Source organism: Parasteatoda tepidariorum, chromosome 1 (genome assembly GCF_043381705.1).
Source record: "Parasteatoda tepidariorum isolate YZ-2023 chromosome 1, CAS_Ptep_4.0, whole genome shotgun sequence".
Classification (NCBI taxonomy): Eukaryota; Metazoa; Arthropoda; class Arachnida; order Araneae; family Theridiidae; genus Parasteatoda; species Parasteatoda tepidariorum.
In genome coordinates this window covers 51,197,164-51,218,694 of record NC_092204.1, presented here as the reverse complement: position 1 = coordinate 51,218,694, position 21,531 = coordinate 51,197,164, and the positions used below count along the sequence as shown (strand labels likewise).

The 21,531-nt window shown below is 28.3% G+C and overlaps 1 protein-coding gene across 1 annotated transcript in view; it reads right to left on the bottom strand.

Annotated features, from left to right (window-relative positions):
- LOC107450360 (peptidoglycan recognition protein 3) overlaps positions 1-15,361 on the bottom strand; it is a 33,350-nt gene extending 17,989 nt beyond the window's left edge. Inside the window, exons 1-2 of the mRNA XM_071185462.1 lie at positions 15,223-15,361; positions 7,314-7,423 (exon numbers count right to left, since the gene is read on the bottom strand). Coding sequence (XP_071041563.1) covers positions 7,314-7,404 — 91 coding nt within the window. The 5' untranslated portion in view covers positions 7,405-7,423; positions 15,223-15,361. The remainder of the gene's footprint in view (positions 1-7,313; positions 7,424-15,222) is intronic.
- Between the last annotated feature and the right edge of the window lie 6,170 nt (positions 15,362-21,531).

The following is a 21,531-nucleotide window of genomic DNA, read 5'->3' as shown; positions in this document are numbered from 1 at the left end:
AATTTTTGACCGCCGAGGACGGGCGGTTTTTCGAGCCCTGGCCTGTATATATCTAGAGAAAATCTGAGAATAAAATTTTCCCGAAGCACTATATATTAATCTAGAGTGAGTTTCAACAAAAATTTCGACAAACTATGTTGATCTAGTTAAATTCTATGCTATAACAGTTATCGATAGTATAATGAGTAAAATATGATTTTTAAAATCTTAACTTTTATCGAAATTTTATATTTATATCAACCTTTTTAATTTTTAAACATAAATTATTTAAAAATTTTTATCCAATATTTGAAGTTTTAAATTGTTAATTTTATATTTTAAAATATTCATGTAATATTGAAGAGAACATAAATAATTAGGGTATTTTCTACAATTATTATAATAAATAACTCTACTTCTGTTAGAATTATAAATATTCATAGAAGTTTTTTTTAAAATAAAGTCCTTAAATTATCATTGAAAATTAATATAATAATATGTAGAGAACATAGGTAATATGTACATATGTAAATATGTACAGAAAATTTGAGAATAAAATTTTCCCGAAGCACTAAATTACATAAATCTAGAGTGATTTTCAACAAAAATATTGACAAACTATGTTGATCTAGTTTAATTCTATGCTATATCAGTATAGTAAATAAAGTATTATTTTTAAAAACTTAACTTAAATTGAAATTTTATATTTATATCAACCATTTTAATTTTTAAGCATAAATTATTTGAAATTTTTTATCCAATATTTGAAGTTTTAAATTGCTAATTTTATATTTTGAAATATTCATATAATATTGATGTGAACATAAATAATTAGGGTATCTCCTATAATTATTATAATAAATAACTTTATTTCTGTTAGAATTATAAATATTCATAGTAGTTTTTTTTAAAGTAAAGTCCTTAAATTATCATTGAAAATTTGTTCGCAAGTCAAAAACGACAATACAAATGTGTATAGTACCTTCCAATAGTTATATTATATACGGCTTTATGTGGAATTTCACATAAAGCGGTATTCTTCTCTCCTAAACGCTTCAGTTATTTTTTTGTTCGGGAAAACAATGTAAAAATATTAAAATAGAAATCATTATTTTATTTTATTGTTATTTCGGCATCATTTAAATAACTATGATGTCCCTTAAAAACCAAATAAACATCTTATTTCAGAAATAATGATTTGATGACAAACAATTTGGACATCGAAAGTTTCAGTGATTTCGTCAATTTTGAATGGTAAACTCAGTACATTGTTTTACATTAGTCGCTTTTATGAGTATTTAAGTTGTTTGAATAAAGTTTTGTTTGCTGATATTTGGGACAGAAACAATGCAATTGAGATGTAAGTATAAAATTTCAAGAATGCAGCCCTTTTTTGAACAAAACAATTTCAAAACATATTAAAATCAAATTTGTACCGATTGTGGATTAGTAAAATTTTTCTTTGACACTATTCAAGATAACGATCTGATAAAAATAGAATAATTTGTTTCGTGCAAACTTGTAAATCAAAACCAAACGGATGAACTTTTTATAAATTGTTAGAATACTTAAAATATGATAATCTTTTCCGTGACTCTGGTAATCTCTTGCCTAATAAAAAAGAGCGAATTAATTTTCTCAACAGGAAAATATTTATTAAAATTTAAAAAGAAAAATAAATAAATGAAGACAGCGAAAGAAATAAAAATTTCAAATTTAGATAGATTTAAGAATTTTGTATTATAATTCTCTAAAATAAATAATGTGTAATAACTCTATTGCGCAAGACGTCTTATACTTATTTATAACAAAATATTTTGCTTGAGTCAAATGTTTATCGGTTAAAAAACTTTTTTATAATGGAAATAAATAATTATTCAGCTACTACCTAACTTATTTATTTATTTTTATTTATTTATCTGTTTATTTAATTTTAAGTAAACCTTTACGGTTATAAATTTAATTTATAGTTTTTTTAAAAAATAAAATGGATATGCTTTTTAAATTTTAACATTGATGATTGGAACTAAATTTTTTTCATTCTAATGTGTGTTATTAAATGATTTGCATGTTTTCATTAAAATGTGCAGTGCACTCGTTTAGATTACATTTTCAACACTATTCAAGATTAAACAAGATAAAGACGAAAAGAAAGAATAAAAGATGAGTTTTCCATATTAGTAAAAATTATAAACTTGATTTTAATTTCATTTTCTGCGAAAGGACAAAGTACGTAAGAAAAACTATTTGGTTTAACACTAGATTGCCTAAGGAAGTCATTTTGACTGCTTTTTGATTTCAATTAGAAAAACAATGATGACACATTTTCTTAGAATTTGGTGACTTTTTGTACAACATATCATTTTCTTTATTGTTTATATTTACTAATAACTTGTTATATAAATGAAAATAATATCAAAAATATTAAAAATTAATTTTAAATAAATTTTTGTATACATTAGTTACTTTTTCACAGTGCAGTCATTTTGACTGCTTTTGGGCAATATAGATATTTCAGTCTTTCTAGTGCTAATTCCTTAGCAGTATATACATGTTTCCTAAAAACAAAGGTTTTGAGGAAATGTGCGTTGCCCTCTTTGCCTTCTTCTCTGCACACCATTAAAGTAAACATATTCCCGCTACAGCCCACTGTGGGCCAAGGGGGTCATAGAAATTAAAGCTTCAAAATTCTACACATCATTGACGTATGCTAATGATCTTCAAGCAACTCATGATATAATTTAATACTGTTATTCATTTCTTGAAATGAAGTAAAGAATGCCGATAAATAGAAATTTGTTTAACCAATCAACTATCAGTTCAATATTGGAACTGTAGTTGATTGAATAAAAAGAAAAATGATTAAATACATTAAAAAGAAACACTGCATTCTTTGAAAGGCCAATCAAACCTTTTAGTACGCCAATTTAAGCAGTATCCGCGTGTTAATGAACATCCTTGTTGAAGTAAATTCACCATTCCGTTTCAGCTGCATTTCCGTTTAGTTTGTCACGTCCGAAAAATATAATAAACGGTTTCACTTTCAATTTTAAAAAAAAATTGTGTTCGCTTACTTCCCACAAGAAATGTATCAAAACTATACTCACTGAAAATTTTGACTCATTTAAGCTGCCGTGGATAATGCTTCATCACATCCGTGGGAATATTGAAAAAGAATAGAGAAAAGAAGAAGAAAAAAAATCTGTATAATTTCATAAGAAACTTTTCCTGCACGAATTGATCTGGATTGAATAATATAATGCAGTTAAGTAAAGGTCACATAAGTTCAAATCAAAATTTCTCACAAAAGCAAACAACAAATAAATATATANTTGTACTATTCATATCAATCTAGAGTGAGTTTCAACAAAAATATTGACAAACTATATTGATCTAGTTTAATTCTATGCTATATCAGTATAGTAAATAAAAAATTATTCTTAAAAACTTAACTTAAATTGAAATTTTATATTTAGATCAACCATTTTAACTTTTAAACATAAATTATTTGAAATTTTTTGTCCAATATTAGAAGTTTTAAATTGATAATTTTATATTTTAAAACATTCATATAATATTGAAGTGAACATAAATAATTAGGGCATCTTCTATAATTATTATAATAAATAACTCTGCTTCTTTTAGAGTTATAAATATTCATAGTAGTTTTTTTTAAGTAAAGTCTTTAAATTATCATTGAAAATTTTTTCGCAAGTCAAAAACGACAATACAAATGTGTATTGCACCTTCCAATAGTTATATTATATACAGCTTTATGTGGAATTTCACATAAAGCGGTATTCTTCTCTCCTAAACGTTTCAGTTATTTTTTTGTTCGGGAGAACAATGTAAAAATATTACAATAGAAATCATTATTTTATTTTATTGTTATTTCGGCATCATTTAAATATTTTGATGTCCCCCAAAAACCAAATAAATATCTTATTTCAGAAATAATGATTTGGTGACAACCGATTTGGACATCGAAAGTTTCAGTGATTTTGTCAATTTTGAATGGAAAACACAATACATTGTTTTAAATTAGTCGCTTTATGAGCATTTAAGCTGTGTGAATAAAATTTTGTTTGTTGATATTTGGGCCAGAAACAATGCAATTGAAATGTAACTATAAAATTTCAAGAATGCAGCCCTTTTTGAACGAAACAATTTCAAGACATATCAAAATCAAATTTGCACCGATTGTGGAATAGCAAAATTTTTCTTTGATACTATTCAAGATAACGATCTGATAAAATTAAAATAATTTGTTTCGTGCCAGCTTGAAAATCAAAACAAAACGGATGAACTTTTTATAAATTGTTAGAATACTTAAAATATGAGAATCTTTTCTGTTTACTCTGGTAATCTTTTGCCTAATAAAAAGACAAAAGGAAATTCTCGTTTTTTTTTCTTTATTTATTTTTCATTCTCCAAATTGGGATTTTTGACATAGCGCAATCGTTTCTAGATAATTAAAAACTTATTTAAAAACCTATAAGTTTTTTTTCTTGTCTAAAAGTTATGTATTTTTTTCATACTCTTCTTATATATATTTTATAGCAGAAATAATTTTTATTGACATAAAATATTGAAAATTAGCTATCCTTGGTCCTTTTCCTAACTCAGCGGTTTCCAAAACATGTTCCGAAGAACTCTAGGGCTCCGTGGAAGAATCACAGCGGCTGGAGAGTTAGGATTTTTTGTAACCTTTAATAAATATATTTAATAGATATATTTATAACGCTTATCTTTACAATTTCTCAAATTCATCAGAACGAATTAATTTTCTCCACATTTGTTTAAATTTTTAAAAAAATAAAATAAAATAAATAAATGAAGACAACGAAGGAAATTAAAATTTCAAATTTAGATAGATTTAAGAATTTTGTATTATAATTCCCTAAAATAAATAATATGTAATAACTCTATTGCTCAAAACGTCTTATACTTATTAATAACAAAATATTTTGCTTGAGTCAAATGTTTATCTGTTAAAAAACCTTTTTATAATAGAAATAAATAATTATTCAGCTACTACCTAACTTATTTATTTATTTTTATTTATTTTTTTGCTTATTTAATTTTGAGTAAACCTTTACGGTTTCATATTTAATTTGCAGTTTTTTTTTTGAAAATAAAATAGATATGCCTTTTAAGTTTTAACTTTGATGATTGGAACTAAATTTTTTTTCATTCTAATGCGTGTTATTAAATGATGTGCCTGTTTTTATTAAAATGAGCAGTGCACTCGTTTAGATTACATTTTCAACACTATTCAAGATTAAACAAGATAAAGACAAAAGGAAAGAATAAAAGAGGAGTTTTCCATAATAGTTAAAATTATAAACTTAATTTTAATTTCATTCTCTGCAAGAGAAAAAAAATACATAAGAAAAGCTATTTGGTTTAATTCCTTAGCAGTATACACATGGTTCCTAAATCCAGTAGTTTTGAGCCAATGTGCGTTGCCCTCTTTGCCTTCTTCTCTGTTCACCATTAAAGTAAACATATTACCGCTACAGCCCATTGTGGGCCAAGGGGTCATAGAAATTAAAGCTTCACAATTCTACACGCCATTGACGTATGCTAATGATCTTCAAGCAACTCATGATATAATTTAATTCTGTTATTCATTTCTTGAAATGAAGTAAAGAATGTCGATAAATGGAAATTTGTTTAACCAATCAACTATCAGTTCAATATTGGAACTGATAATTGATTGATTAAAAAGAAAAATTATTAAATACATTAAAAAGAAACGCTGCATTCTTTGAAAGGCCAATCGCACTTTTAGTACGTCATTTTAAGCAGTTTCCGCGTGTTAATGAACATCCTTGAAGTAAATTCACCATTCTGTTTCAGCTGCATTTCCGTTTAGTCTGTCACGTTCGAAAACTATAATAAACGGTTTCACTTTCTATTTAAAAAAAAATTGTATTCGTTTACTTCCCACAAGAAATGTGTCAAAACTATACTCACTGAAAATTTTGACTCATTTTACCTACCGTGGATAATGCTTCATCACATCCGTGGGAATATTGAAAAAGAATAGAGAGAAGAAGAAAAAAAAATCTGTATAATTTCATAAGAAACTTTTCCTGCACGAATTGATCTGGATTGAATAATATAATGCAGTTAAGTAAAGGTCACATAAGTTCAAATCAAAATTTCTCACAAAAGCAAACAACAAATAAATATATATTTACCTTATGTGATTCAATGTTAATTTAACCAACATATGATAAAAAGAAAAAAAAAAGTTTTTCAAATGTGAGAGTCACACCTTTATTAAATCAAAAACCAAATTTCACGATCTCTTTTAAAATATGCATTGCATTACTACTGAATACAATAGAAAGTAAATATAGAGCTTCAACTTCCGAATTGTACTATTCTTAGATATTGTTATTCAAAGGTTGATTACACAAAAATATTTAAATTTATCTTTTGAAAAGCATGGTTAAAAATATTTAGCTTATTCACTCACAGCTGACTTATGATTCATGTGATTTAGACTAAATACCACTACTATTAAATAAATAATCCCAAGAAACTGAAGCGGTAATATATTACTTGGGTAATATATATTATGGGACATAGATGTGACTGATATCGAGAATTCGACAAATCGTCTATTGCTGCCCATTGTTGGAATCTTGGTCATTAATTTAATTTCGACAATTCGCTCATCTTGATGCCCTATCATCTATGATGATCTTGTTTGTTTCATATGAAGGCTGATTCCTTTGTTGACGACATAAGTTTCTCACCACTTCTCCATAGAGCGTGGAAATGCATTTTACCCTGATTCTCCCTTCTCAGCCCCCGTGGTTTTTCTTGTTTTGCTTTTCCTATTTATTTTTATTCTCTTTCTCTCAACTAAAGAGGATTTTCTAGTTTTTTTCTCACCCTTATTTTCCATTTTTCGTTGGCAACTTTTGCATTTTATATTTCAAATCACTTTTGTTTCTTTTCATTCACGCCTGGTAAGCCTTTAAAATGGGAGCTTATTTTTGAGCGCTTGAAACATGTCGATTGTTATTTTTAATCTGAAGCGAATGAAGTTTTTTAATCAAGTAAATACCACTACGTCTTTCATTATTTATATAAGTATGGTTAACATCGGGTTTGATAAAAGAATAACAAACGAGTATTACTTTTTTACCACAGAGCAAAGCAGACTGATGTTAAATGATTCCTAGAATATAATTTCTGAGCATAAAAAATTCATAAAATAGTTAAAATTTTCATTGCATGATTTACGTAAATTGCTGAAATGACAACAAACATAAGATAGATTTGGAGAATGAAATGATATATTATTTTAGACTTACGTATATTAGGCCAATAGCAGCAGTTGATAGGCACAATGAACCAAGATAGATAAATGATATTTATCATTCCATAACAACTACTTATCTTCATAATTCTCCCTTTTTTGAATCTAGGATTGAAAAAGTCATTGTTTAAGAAAAACTTAATAGCGTATAAAACTACATGGTGATTGTTCCTTTAACATATTATATTAAATGTTTTCATTGTTGTATTATAGGATAGATAGTTTAAAAATTGTCAAAATCTGGAGATCCTAAAAAGGAAATATATGACCTACGTTAAACTATTCTTTTCAAACCCTATTCTTAATACGTGGTAAAAAATCGTAGGACGTGGTGCATCGGGTTTTGTAAAAGAAATAGATATTTAAATATTGCTTTTTGGTAAATTAAGTATTGTTGACGTTAATCGAATCAGACAAAACACGAAATTATCGGATTGATAATTTAAAATTTATAACTGACTTAATGTACAGAAAGTACAGTTTTGTACTTGTACATATTTACGCATTGTATTATGTACATATTAGGCACACATTTACATGGGATTACGCTAAATATGAATTTTTTTCCCCATTGAATCGAATAAAACTAAACTTAAGTCAAATGGTCTAATAGTAGTTGGCAAGTTGCATAGATTTTAATGTGTAAAAAGTATCATTTTTGAAGTGAATACATTTACATTCTTGAAAATGCTATCTAGAGAAGCGATACTTAGTATTTTATTTATAGAATTATAAATGATAGATTTTTTTTGTTGTTGACCAAACCTTGAGATTCATTAGTAATGCTGAACATGTTAAACAAAGAACGACAACTAATTATTTTGAAAATATTTAATATGAAGAATGAAATTTTTAATAGTTTTATCTATTATAATTTTAAAATTAGGATTTATGTCTGACAATAAAAATCATAGTGCTGAAGGGGCTTCAGGCTCAGTTTTTATTTATTTATTTTGTATTATGCATTTTTTTTAAAATAGCTATTTAAAAAATAAGCATTTTTTGTTTACTTCGATAAAAATTCATTTCGCAATTTATATTACTTTATTTCAATATTTATTTAATTGAATTTCCTATTTATTCCATTTAAATAAGCATATTATTAAATAAATAGTGTATTATTGATTGAATATGAATTATAATTACGGGTTTCAAAAGTTATTACTAGTAAATAGCAAATAGCATCTAGCATCAATGGTAAAAGTGTAAATAACTCTAAGTCTGATATAGTACTTTTATATATAAAAATCATTGCAATTCCTGACCCAATTTTCCTATTCATACGAGGGTTGCTATTTATATTTCTGGCCAAATAATGAAAAAACAAATATGTAGGATCGAAATTGGTTTTATTGTTTTTCAAAATATTCTCCATGATGATCAATACACTTTTGCATGCGTTTGAACCAANTTGAAAAAGTCATTGTTTAATAAAAACTTAATAGCGTATAAAACTACATGGTGATTGTACTTTTAACTTATTAAATTAAATGTTTTCATTGTTGTATTATAGGATAGATAGTTCAAGAGTTGTCAAAATCTGGATATCCTAAAAAGAAAAGATATAACCTACGTTAAACTATTAAGTAACCTCTTCTTAATACGTGGTAAAAAATCGCAGGACATGGTGCATCGAGTTTCGTAGAAGAAAGAGATATTTAGATATTGCTTTTTTTGGTAAATAAAGTATTGTTTACGTTTACGAAATTATCGGATTGATAATTTAAAAGTTATAACGGACTTAATGTACAGAAAGTACAATTTTGAGTTTGCACATATTTACACATTGTGTTATGTACATGTTAGGCGCACATTTACGTGGGATTACGTTAAATATGCTTTTTTTACTCGTTGAATCGAATAAAACTGAATTTAAGTCAAATGGTCTAATAGTTGGCAAGTGGCATGGATTTTAATATGTAAAAAGTACTATTTTTGAAGTGTATATATTTACATTCTTGAAAATGCCATATAGAGGAGCGATACTTAGTATTTTATTTATAGAATTCTAAATGATCGATTTTTTGTTGTTGAATAAACCTTAAGATTCATTAGCAATGCTGAACAAGGCAAGGCTACTAATTATTTTGAAAATATTTAATGTGAAGAATGAAATTTTTAATAGCATTATCAATTATAATTTTAAAATTAGGTTTTATGTCAGACAATAAAAATCATGGCACTGAAGCTGCTTTAGGTCCAGTTTTTATTTATTTATTTTGTATTATGCATTTTTTTTTTTAAAAATAGCTATTTGAAAATAAGCTTTTTTTTATTTATTTCGATAAAAATTCAATTATATTATTTTATTTCAATATTTATCTAATTGTATTTTATATTTATACCATTAAATTAACCATATTATTAAATAAATAGTTGATTATTGATTGAATATGAATTATAATTACGGGTTTCAAAAGTTATTACTAGTAAAAAAAACCTAACATTCGGAACCTCTGTGACCCTTCCATGGAACCATATGGTTCCGCTGAACACTTTTTGTCTGTTTTTTTTCTCTACCTAGACAAGTAAAATGTTTTCGGTATGTATGTTTTATTCTTAAATTAATTAAATAAAACTCGTGTCGATGTACGAATATTTTAGAAGTTATAAAAGTTCTACTCATACAAAAATTAATTTAAAAAAATTAGTTTTTATACAAAAAAATAAATAAATAAATAAAATAAAATAAACTTCTGAGCTACTAGTTCTATTGACTAGTATTTGGTTTCATTCAATTTGTCATAAAAATTCATTACAAACAAGACTTCGATCCTTTGATAGCATTGTTAGATTTGTAAAACAATACCGGTTGACTGAAATACTTTTGATACACATCTAAAATCGGGTTTAATCTTATTCGATTTAGTGTAAAAAAACATACTAATGAAAAAGTATCTTACCTGTCTAAATAGCATCTAGCATCAATGACAAAAGTGTAAATTACTACAAACCTGATATAGCACTTTTATATATAAAAATCATTGCAACTCCTGACCTAATATTCCTATTCATATTTGGTTTTATCCAATGCAGCGTGAAAAATATATAACTTCTTTATTTGTTTCTCTAGTTTACATAACAATGTTAGATACGTAAACGTATACAAGTACAGAATTAAACTTATTATACGTAAAACTCTTATAACTTCTTAACTAGTAGACCCCTCTTGTGTTAGGTCTTATTCCTTTCAGCGTTTGAAAACACATCGAAAACAATGCTTCATTTGTTTCAAGAGCAGTATTTAACAGATGAGTTTGCTTAAATAGCAAAAATTAAAACTCTCCGTTTGCGATTTTTCAATCCAAAATTCCACGGCCCACTCCCCTCTTTAGGGGGTAGCCACAATTTGCGAAATATGATTCTATAGTTTGGTCAGAAGAGAGGTCCAAATTTGAACTTCTTAATTTTAATTTTTCTTCTGATGTATTTCATATCTCGAAAACTTTTTAAGCGAATTGAAAAATTTTTGCACAGAATTATAAAATTTGTTTATCCTAAGATAGTAATATGTGAAAAAATAAAAAAAAAACTTTTAGTAAATATTTATTACTTTTTATTATTTTATCTAATTAGTCGAAAAAATTTTGAATTGTATTTTTTACATTAATTTAAAGAATTAATCTTACATGGCAAAATTCGAAATTTGCTCTAAATCGTTCAAAATCCAAATCTAAAAAAAAAGTCTCTTCATTTTAAATTTTCTCTTGTCCAAATTATTGAGACCATATTTCCCAGATTGACGCCCGGTAGTTGAGTGGTAGAGCTTCGAGCTCTCGTGTCACAGGTCTGGGTTCGATCCTCGGGTCGAACCAGGTTCACTCAGCCTTTCATTCTTTCAGCGGATCTATAAAATGAGTGCCAAGCATACTTGGAAACTAATCACTGGGAGTTCCACGATGACAACCCAACCGGAACAGTTGCTCCTGCACCACAGGGCCTAAGGTTAAAAAAAACTATGATAGCTCAGTAGGCCTTTGCACTTTATACGCTGTCACACCACTGAGTTTAGTTTATATATCCCAGATTGCGCTGCACCCTATATTTTAGGGCTTAGAAATCCTAATCCGTCGAAATAAAAATGTGTTTATTCAGAAAAAGTATGTTTTTCTATCAAATTTATCAAACTTAGAATATTGTCAGTGCAAAGTCAATTAGCATATTTCAGTTCATCGCTTCGAACCATAAAGTCCTATAACGTGAAGATCCGATCATTAGATCAAAAGTTATTCAGGGTAGTCCTTTTTTTCTTCTATTTTTAGTTTGCTTACTGTACATAGCATTTTAAAAATTATTTTTATGTATTTATTAATTTTATAAATTTCTGAAAGCTCTGGGCTATAAATATTAAAAATTTCATGCTAAATATATCTATATATTGTAAGTTTCTTTCTATACCTAAAAACTGACTTATTTTCCTCAAATTTTGCATACTTAAATAATGACCTAGAATGATCTTATTTCCAGTCTTCAGTCGTGACCAAAAAAGTTTTATATCCATATTTTCTCTAGATAATGACTTTCTTCAAAATAAGTAAGTAACAATGTAGTTGATCTCAATTTCTCTTCATAATAAATAATAAAATAGAGCTAGGTATATTTCAGAATATTTTTCCAACTCTCCCCAGTTAAAAAATATTTTTATGATTTTCAAAGTATTCATTTTAAACATTTTCGTCTTCAACAAGTGGGTAAAGGTCATTGAAAAATCTCACAACTCAGTTGCTTCTTTTTTTAAACTATTTTATTTTATAACTGTCGTTGAACACCCGATCCAATTTTGGGTTTACGACTACTAATGTTCAACTTAACTTTAATGACAAATACTGTTCAACCTTGTAATTTTGAACCCAATACCGAAGACAAGGGAACTCCTGGATCAAGTATTGGGAGAAATTCGCCTTTGTGGGGGACTTTTTGATGGAACAAACTCGTATTTGCTTTACATGGAGAGGAAAACCGCAAAAACCTACCACGGTTAGTTGAACGGCAAGGGGACTCCAACTATATCCGTATACCACTGATGATATTTTACCTCAGTACTTTGGTCGGTGCGAGAGTTCGTATCGACTAGCCATCACTGGGATTCGATCCCGGTTTCCCTCATTGGAAGGCGAACGCTTTATCCCCAGAGCCACCACAGATTGACACCAAATTATTGAATGAAATAATATATTTGTTAAAATTACTGTTTGACTATTTGAAAAATGTCAAAAATGTGTGTTGAATAATCGTAACCTGTGCAGCTGTTTAGGATGTTCAATTCTTTGATACTTTCTGCTTTGCTTTGTAAAAGCTATAAGATTTAAAAACTTGAAATTACGAAGGTGCGTACCAAAATGTTCAAAGAGTAAAAGCATAGGGGAACTATTATTTGGACAGGCATTATTATGTTCGATCACTAGCATTTAAAAATACAACATGCTTATTAGGTCATTTGTATATGCAGTGGCATCTAAACTCCTATAGTCTATTTTCTTGACTATAAACTCCAGCATTTGAAATGCTTGCAAATAAAATTTTTCATTGATAATTAAAGCAGTAAAATTTAAAACAAAGAGAATTTTTACAAACTTTTCATCAGATTTAGAGAACATGACCATTTGACTGCAAGGTATTTAATATATTTGCTCAAATTATGTATGCAGTGGTGTATGAAATTCTTCTATCTCGAATTTATTGAAATATTAATACTTTACATATGGTACAACTGGGAAAATATTTTCTCAAATTACAAAAAATCCATAGTAAGCTAGTGGGTATGTGGCTATCAAGAATTTTAAACAGTTTTAATATATATATCCATAATCAGAGCTGATAACCTGGAGGTATTTCACAATATTTGAAGTGGTAGTAAGCTAATGTTGTTAGGGCATAAAAAGTTCGCAGGATGCTTAGTGGGACTATATCATTGAATTTTTCAAATGTCGTGGTAGTCAATGTTATTTTAATCCAAATATTAATTCATGAAATTTGGTACCACTTTAATAGAAATGCCAACTTGCTCCGCATTGTAAAAAAATATTTTCTAGTGGAAACGAAATTTATTTTTAAATTAGTTACCCCTATTATTAGTTAGTTTGTATCTTTCATTTTTAAGTAATTTTTCAACCACTATATATTGAAAATTCAAAGTATCATATTAAAAACAGCAGTTATTTCATGGTGACTCTTTCAAAGAGTGGACTTAATTATCCTTATTCTACTAGTTTTGTTATTTCATTCGCTATCAATTTGCTGAAACTTTTGCAGAAAGAGCTACAGTTGGCATACTTGCTTTAAATGTTGGCGAATCTGGAAATTCTATGATTCTTACAAGACTGAAAGCCCTTATACATCAAGATGGAGAAGGGCAAAAACTGATAAGAAAATAATTTCATTTTAACTTGTTTTCAAGAAAAATTAAAATCATCTTGACTGTCACATTTCACTTATAACACGTATGTAGGATTTATTGCACTTATTTACTAGAAAAGAAGCAAATAAGAAATGAAAACTCTATCATTAAGTATAGTAAGAACTTATTTTGCACCTTCTGTATTTCAGCTATAAATGAAATGATGTTACTATCAGTTTTTACTCTTTTCCATGTTACTATCAGTTTTTACTCTTTTCCATCTTGCTTGCAGCCTTTTTTATAATAGAAAACATAAAAATTACGAGATTTTCTATAATTAACATTAATTAAAGCTTTACATCCGTTATTTTCGCTTTACTTTTTAATAAATCAGGCCTGTAGGAGATTACATGTATAAATTTCTGCTCTAATTAACTTTTAGCAGGTCTTGGTTTAATCACGAATATTTTGCATTCCAAAAACAAGGAAAAAAGGAAGTGGTATTTTTTTAATTTTTTGAAAAACAGGAGAAAAATTGCTGCCAATTTTTAAACTTTTGCGTTATTGCAAAGATTGCATATACATTTTGCGTTTTCTAAATCGCATTACTACGTGACTTATAGACAATGTGTTAAAACTGTAGATAATATAATATTTATAACTATACACGAAATTTTTTGGGTATTGTATCGTAGTTGTCAATTACTCCCACTTTTTAATGAAATATTTTGTCAAATAATTTATGTGATTGCAAAATGCATGTTTTAACATTTGCTGACTTAAAAAGATTTTGTCCACCAGGGAATATAAATACATAACATTAATAATTTATTGATAATCATGCGGTAATGTTTACAACAGCTGGCAAACTTAAAAAAAAGAATTTAGCTCACTTTAAACAGTATTCTGTTAGATTACGTATTAGATATACGGTAACTACATATTAGATATTTGACCTGTTATTAAAGATCAATTTGCATACCTATCATTTGCAGCTTCTTCATTAATTTTTTTTTCAATTCACATGTACCTACTCGATTATATCATAATAGTAACTTCAAAAATATGAATTTTCAAAATTTAATTATTTATTTAAACTAACAATGTGCAATAACTGAGTTTTAATTGATTAATTTAAATGTAGTTATATTATACATGAAAAAACTATACTTCCTCATTTATGCTTATTTCATTACTTTTCTTTCTTATATGCTCCTATATGTTAAGTTTATAATTATTATTCGTCTTCTGTGACAAATACAAGTCTCATACACATTCCAAAATAATTTAATGACCAGCATAAGCAATTAGTGCCCACCTTTGCACCAAAAGGGTGGTCTTATCTGCATGACAAATAAACAGAAGTAATTTTTTTAAACTATTTCCGTTAAGGAAAAAAACGCTACAACTGCATTGATTTAAAGATGTTTCCTTAACTATATTCCTTTTATCAAACAAATTTGACCCGAATCGCTTAAATAGTTTGAACTAGTTCAAATACATGATTTTAGTTAAAAACAGCATTACTAAAAAAAAAAAGCAAATAAATAGTTTGTCAAAAGCATACCTGTCAAAACAACGTTTTTTAAAGTAGTAGGCACAAAACAGAATTGTTGATCAATTGCGGTTTTTGACCGTTACCTTAAACAAGAAAAAAAATTCACCATTTCCAATAAAAGTCTCAGACCATAGTGGCAGACTTTCGGATCTCGTTCATACAAGGAGAGGGAAGTTTATGAAGTACAAGACATTACTCTGGTGTTGAAGAAGTACCTATTCTTTCAGTGTGTTTATTTGCATATTTATGAGCCATCAAAATAACCCAGTCTTCCCATTATGAAAGAAAGTTGTAAAATACTCCACGATTGTGTTCCGCATCCATTTTATTAGAGTCTTCATTTAGACTGCGTGCACTGAATTTAACCCAAGAAAAGAACACTGAAGACAATAGAGATTGCCGTTTAGGTATTGCATGTGCTATTCAAAAATGGATACTTGGTCTTGGATATTAAAGGATATAATTGAAATGTTTCACAAGTCTAGTACAATATTTTACTGTTGATGTTTATGATGTTATTCCGCGTCGTAATAAAAGCACAAAACGTGATGTTCAAATTGTGAAAATTTTTTTAAGAAAATGGAATTATTAGAAATGAGTAATTGGTAACCTTCGAAGTTTTAGATTTTGACACAGTACGTTACAGTAACGATGTATGCCCCTCAAAAAGCAAAAAAAAAAAGTTTTAGAAAATTAATTCATTATTAAATCATTTATCAATTCAGCTATTCATTTGTAATTTAACACAAGAAAAGAAAACTGAAGACGATAGTGATTGCCATTTGGGTACTGCATGTCGTATTCAAAAATGGATACTTGGTTATGGATATTAATAGTTATTATTGAATAGCTTCAATACAATAAAATATTTTATTCTTTATGTTTATTGTACTAAGGCGTTGTCCTAAGCATCCAAAGCCTGATGTTAAAATTGTAAAAACTTTTTTAAAAACTGGAATTATTAAGAATGAGTAATTGGTAGACTTCGAAGTCTTAGATTTCGACGCAGTATGTTACAATGATGATATGTGCGATAAAAAAAGAAAAAAAAAATTGAAGTGACTTAACTCATCTGATATAATTTCTCAATTTTGCTGTTTAGCTATATTTCAATCGTAGCTAAAATCATGCATTTCATTACCCATGATATATATTTAAAAACGAAACAGTTTTTCCTTGGAGCCTTTCTGGCCGAACACTCTCGCCGGCCGATTAGCCTGCAATGGGAGGTAGCGGGGTTCGAATTCTGCCGCGGCCCTGGATGTGTTTCTGTGGTGACTTTCTGTAACTTTTCAGAGTATCGACCACCTCAAACAAAAATCTTTTTAAGTGTATTTGTTAATTACCACTCTTTTTTCAAAAATGAATTTGTAATCCTGAATATCAGATTCGTTGGTGGCATTGTTTCATGAAAATTAGTAAGCTAAAAAATCGTAAAGTTTGGAATAGAGATCGTGAATATTTTTGTGGGTAAAAATAACATCATTTCTAAAAGATTCAAGTACGATCTTTCAAATTGTGCCTACAGTTTTGACATGTAAGATCTTAAAAAAAGAAGAAAAAAACTTTAGCTGTTAAGAGAAAGATTGTTTACATAAAGTTAGCGTTGAAGTGTTTCAATATTTCATCCCCTGTATGAGTAGCAAATAAGTAAATAAATTGATAGATATATGTCAGGAAGTGCTGCACGCATTTAGTAACCACATAATTTTATGATTGTCAGTTATTAAATAAAAATATTATATTTATTTTAAAGCAGAAGATCATAAGATCACAGAAGATCATAAAAAGTCTGTTAAGAAAGAAAAAACAAGTACTGATTTTCTATTAAGGTAGTTCTTTGTTCTTAATAGAACTTATTTTTAATGGATAACTTCAAATCAGTTAATTTAAACTATTATTGCAATAAAAGCAGGGGTGCCAACTGCACCGCTTTCTGTAAAAGTTTTTATAAATTGGCAGTGAATTAAATAGTGAAGTTTGCGGAATAAGGATAATTACGCATACTCTTCAAAAGAGTAAACGCGATATAAATACATTAACGCTTTAATGGGCCATTTATTTCTAGTAAAGGTAAATAAAAGTATTTTTGGAATTGAAATTGATATAAGAATCGTAATTGATATAAGGAAAAAGAATAACTTAGCTTATAAAAAATTAATCTAAATTTTAATGCCATTTTTTTTGGTGGTAAGTATGTTTACCACGACCTATTAGGAACTTATTGACTTTTATTTTTCGCTGTTTATAAAATAAAAATTTTATAACTGTTACAAACTTCAAAAGGAATTATGTATTTTATAACTTTTATACGTTATCTTAAACTAACAAATGGTTACCAAATTTATTCAAATCCTCTTCAAGAAAGCTGAAGTTATTAACAAATGGAAACCTAAATTAAAAGTGGTAAAAAAAGTTTGCCATGGACTTTAAAAAGTGGTGGTAAGTATACTTACCACGGCCTTCGAAAAGGTTAAAGATGCATTTCATATGATATTTCGAATTTTCGATACGTAATGGTGGAAAAATGACTTAAAATGAAAAACAGTGAACTAAAAATAACTAAATTTCGTTACCACTAGAAAATACTTCTCACAAAGTGAAAAAAGTAGGTATCTGTGCTCTTTTGAAGAGTATGCGCAATTATCCTCATTCCGCAAACTTTACTGTTTAATTCGCTACCAATTTATTAAAACTTTTACAGAAAGCGGAGCAGTTGGCCTCCCGTCTTTTATTGCAATAATATTTCAGATTCCACTATGAATGAGATAGGGGCCGCTTCGCGTCCCAGGTGCCCAGTAAAATTAAAGCACTAGGGCTAGAAAAGTATATTTTAAAGAAATAAAGTCATATTGGAACATGAAACAGTTTCTGAGGCGCTACGTTTTATTAACAGTTAATAGTAAAATAACAATTTATGCTACTATGGAAAATGCATGTACACAATATAGTAAATGTAGTAAGTAGTAACTATATGGCAAATGCATATAATACTAATCACACAGTAAATATAAGTTAAGTAGAACTATCCTCCAAAGAAACCTGTGTAGATGAAATGTCTTAATAATGAAAACATCTACCAAAAAAAAAGGAATTGTTTAGTATATTCTAAGAAAAGAAACATTTATTATCGAAATATTCAAATAATACACATATTTATTATTATTCACAATACATATCGACTTTCTAAGTCAGGCGTGGAACTTGCTTTTACATTATGCAGCAGAAATAGGGCCAAAAGAACAAAAAAGCAACAGAAATTTAAATAAGAACACATTATTTAGTGATCTGTATTAAGTAATAGATTACTTTTAGTTGTTGCAGTAATCAGAGAGTAACTACTCAATTGTGTCTTTCATTTTTCAAAAATCAATTATAGAACATATCAAATCATATATTATCTTTATTTTTAATTTAAGTCTATAATCAATATTTCTAATACTACACTGCTCAAAAAAATAAGGGGAGCACATGGCTCCCCTAATTTTTTTGAGCAGTGTATGTAAAAACGTCAATTTGTCATATTGAATTTTTTCATTGTTTTATTATTTCTCAAGCAAATGGTTTGATTTCTTATGGCTACCACAATACTTGCCAAATCAATGTATTTTACCTTATTGCATGCAATTTAAGGATAAATGGGATAAGGGCCGCTTCGCTGCCCAGTTTATTTAAATAAAGCAAGCAAGCAAGACTAACTACTACGGTTTCTTCGAAGTTTTAGAAAACAATTTTCCTTGTGGTAGCAAGGCAAGGTTAATAAGCTACTGTCTACTAACCTTGATAGCAAGGGTAATGTATTTATATTTTAATAAATTAAGATTAAAAGAACTTCGCTCTCCACTAAATGCAAGTAATTTAAACCGATACCCATAACGTCATATAGACGAATACTTAAGTTCTTAAGTTATAATAAAAAAATTTTTAAAAATCTTCTTGTTTGAAGAAATTCTGTTTTTGTTCATTACCATTCAAAAATAGTTGGAGTCTCTGAGAAATGTTGCTGTTACTATGACTTCAGTCAAAAATATTTGGAAATAATCTGCCCATGTTGCGATTGGCTGTATTCTCTATACAGAGATGCCAACTTACTCCGGACTGCGGATAAATATTTTCCAATGATAGTGCTTTAATGTATGATAATTGTAAATTCAATTTATAGGATTTTCAGTCACCACTATTACTAAATAATTGAAAGGCTTTCGTGAAACGTCACTTCGTTACAGATATGTCGTGTTGAGTCTTTTAAAAAATTGACAAAATTATTTGAAAATCTGCAAATTTTCGTTTATTGTTCGCAACCTTTTTAAAAAAATATTTTATGGAATTCGGGGTAGTTGGCATCTCTGTCATAACGCCAGTCAAAGCATGCTTCCGACTTCCAAAGACATATTCTACCAGACAGCGTTGCTGAACAAGCTCAAAATATTGACGCAGATGTTTTAAGCATGCCGATCGGTATGTGTAGGAGTCAGGGAACAGGTTCTGGGTTCGAATTCCGGGCAAAGGTATTCTTTCCTTCTCTTTACTATCTGTCCTTACTGTGGGAGCAACGTTGGCCCACTTACTATGGTGCCCCTGAAAGAGAAGTCAAAAAATCTGCCCTTCAGATGCCTGTATGGCGAAAGGTCATTCTCCAGGTGGGCATTGGAGAAAAAAAATATTTTAAGAAAAATTTTATATTGATGTATAAGTTTTTGTGTACACATAAGAAACTGGAAAAAATATTACCCATGTTCTCCCTCACTCGACTTCTTTTTTATGGGCGAAACTAATATTTCGATAGGGATTTAAAAGGAATTATTTTATATCATTTGTTGAGAACAGCTTTTTAGTGATTGTAACAGAAATACGATCTAATCTTGCTCTTTAGATTTTTATAGGTTCACGTAATTTTATAATTTTCCTTTTCTATTTAAGGTTTATAAAGATGGGAAACTATAAATAATAATAATTGCTTGGCTTTATATTTTACAGAAAGTTAACCCTTCGAAGCAGATGGAAAACCTGTGGCCATTTCATATTTTTTTCTGACACTCTAATTACAGGGAAAAATATATTTTGGTATTTTTTTTAATTATAAAATACAGTCTAATAGCTACTAAAAAAGCTGTTAGATTATCGAAATTGTATATGTACTAAAATATTGAAAAAGAAATTCATTCATATTAAAAAATTAATCAATAATTGATTTTGTAAATTAAATAATGAATAATTGTTTCTCTTAAATCTAAATAACAGCAAATAAGTACAAATTTGAAAAATTATTATTTGGAAGTGAACCACGTTCGGAACATTTTACCTTTAACGCAGAAAAAGACATAGGTGTTTCATAGGTGTTTGATGCTATATTTCATAACCATAAATTGCTAAATATAATATTTTTCACTTATTTTGACTCGAAGTATTATAAAATAATGAAAATAATAGGAAAAATAAGCTTAAAAAAATTATACGCTAATGGGTTGAATGTCAGTCTACCATTAAGGGTAATGTCTGTTAACATTTTAGACGGTCCAAAAAAATCCTTGAAAGTTGTTATCGGAAATTTGAAAGTAGTGAACAGCAATAAAAAGCATAATACCCCATCCAATATCGGAAGAATAATGTATCTTAAAATATTTTCTCCAATTCTTGCATAATTAAACTTAAAACCTAAACTGTATAAAACATCTGGGCACCTGAGGCTGCTTGCGGCCCTTTTCCCATTCATCTTTAGCTTGATCTTTGTGGTGTTTCGATGAGGTTGTGGAATGTAAATGAGGTAAAGGAGTATTCCATACCTGCCAANGTAATTATATGCAGTGGGGTGATAAGACTATATTGTAAAAGTATGAACTTTAGCTAAGCTGATGTGATGAAAATGAGGTTATGTGTATGCTATTGATGTCGGAAATATGATGCATCACTACAATAGTATGGTGCTATTGGTCTGATGCTCTTGTCTTCAGTTAAATTTTAAAATGGTAATATTTCATTGAAATTTGATGCCGAGCAAGAGGTGGCTTTTTCGTAGAATTTGAAATTTAATTTAACTATATGCTTGTCTGTTGCATCTATTTTGAGATCATGGTGTATTGTATCTTTTCTTAAGAACCATCTGGCTTTTGCTATCCTTCTTAGTACTTTATTCTGTCAGACTATAAATTTATTTAGCTGAGTTTGTGTTATATTTGTCAAGACTGGTGAAGTATGTGTAAGGATGAGGCGAATTAAGGATAAATAGAGCAATCTTTTGAGTTTTAATGCCATGTTGGATTGATAGAGTAGTACCTGGAGTTTGCTGCATGCTGCTTGTGCCTGACCGGTTATGCTTTT